This window comes from Octopus bimaculoides, chromosome 8 (assembly GCF_001194135.2).
Source record: "Octopus bimaculoides isolate UCB-OBI-ISO-001 chromosome 8, ASM119413v2, whole genome shotgun sequence".
NCBI lineage: Eukaryota > Metazoa > Mollusca > Cephalopoda > Octopoda > Octopodidae > Octopus > Octopus bimaculoides.
In genome coordinates this window covers 53,645,063-53,646,319 of record NC_068988.1, presented here as the reverse complement: position 1 = coordinate 53,646,319, position 1,257 = coordinate 53,645,063, and the positions used below count along the sequence as shown (strand labels likewise).

The following is a 1,257-nucleotide window of genomic DNA, read 5'->3' as shown; positions in this document are numbered from 1 at the left end:
TTCCCTTTAAACTTTACTTTTGTGACTTGACCTATTTTCCCTTTAAACTTTACTTTTGTGACTTGACCTATTTTCCCTTTAAACTTTACTTTTGTGACCTAGGCATCAATGTTTTGAATTTGACCTATTTTCCCTTCAAACTTTACTTTTGTGACCTGGACATGAATGTTTTGAAACTGACCTATTTTCTATTACATTTCAGACACATTCAGCACTGAGTTGCTGAAGCAGAAATATTGTTATAACAAATATTCTGTTCAATACCACAGATTTGCTTGTTAGTTGCTTGACCTTAACCACTTGAGTATGTCCTTTAGTGGCTGACAGTATGTGCATCTCTCATCATAAGCAGGAGTAGCAGGGGAGCACCATAGCCATGTGTTGAGAGGGATTCTTTGGGGTTTGAATAAATGTAACAAGTGTAAAGTTTGAAGGGAATATTAGCCATTGGTTATACTTTCTAGGGGTCAGCAAATAGGAAATAACTGTTGCTATCCTAGGACGAAAATCGTGTTACACAGTGTTTGAGGAGAGCCACCTAGTGGTAAAGAGTGAGAAATAACATAAGTTTGGAGAAGGTTTCCTATATTGACGTGGTAAAAATGTCAGATTTGATGTGGTGGTGGTGGTGGTCATGGTGTGTGGAAGACTAATTAAAAGATTGCTAGATCAAGTGATTAAGAAATATCAGTCCATCAATAATAGTCAAACCTTCTTCAAATCACTACCTGCTGATGAGGTAAGCAATTTGAGGGAAGTTTGCCTGTTATTTCTAGCAGGTTGAGCAACTGCAAGGACGCATGTTCTGGTGGTAGCGGTGGTAATGGTAATAGTCATAGTGATGTGGTTGCTTTAAGTTGCTGCAGTGATGGTGGTGGTGGTAGTGATAACTGGTGGTATTGATGTTCATTATTTTAAACGTTGAGGTTGTAGTTGCAAAATCCAAGTTTGTCCACGATAAAATAACGTTTCTTTTGTAGATCCGATGAAGTCGAGTCTGTCAGTAACGACGCCTTCCCATATCCACATCCAACAGGCAGCAGCTGCTAAAGCTATAGGGTAAGGACTTCCTTGCTTTAGGGGTCTTATTTAACAACAACAACAATGACAGCAATATAAACAATATAGGCGTAAGAGTCGCTGTGTGGTAAGTAGCTTGCTTACCAACCACATAGTTCCGGGTTCAGTCCCACTGCGTAGCACCTTGGGCAAGTGTCTTCTACTATAGTCTCAGGCTAACCAAAGCCCTGTGAGTGG

The 1,257-nt window shown here is 39.9% G+C and overlaps 1 protein-coding gene across 3 annotated transcripts in view; it reads left to right on the top strand.

Annotated features, from left to right (window-relative positions):
- Positions 1 to 1,257, top strand: part of LOC106874429 (armadillo-like helical domain containing protein 1) — a 28,063-nt gene that overhangs the window by 13,335 nt on the left and 13,471 nt on the right. For all 3 annotated transcript variants that reach the window (XM_014922161.2, XM_014922160.2, XM_014922159.2), the window contains one exon: positions 981 to 1,059. In XM_014922161.2, coding sequence (XP_014777647.1) covers positions 981 to 1,059 — 79 coding nt within the window. The remainder of the gene's footprint in view (positions 1 to 980; positions 1,060 to 1,257) is intronic.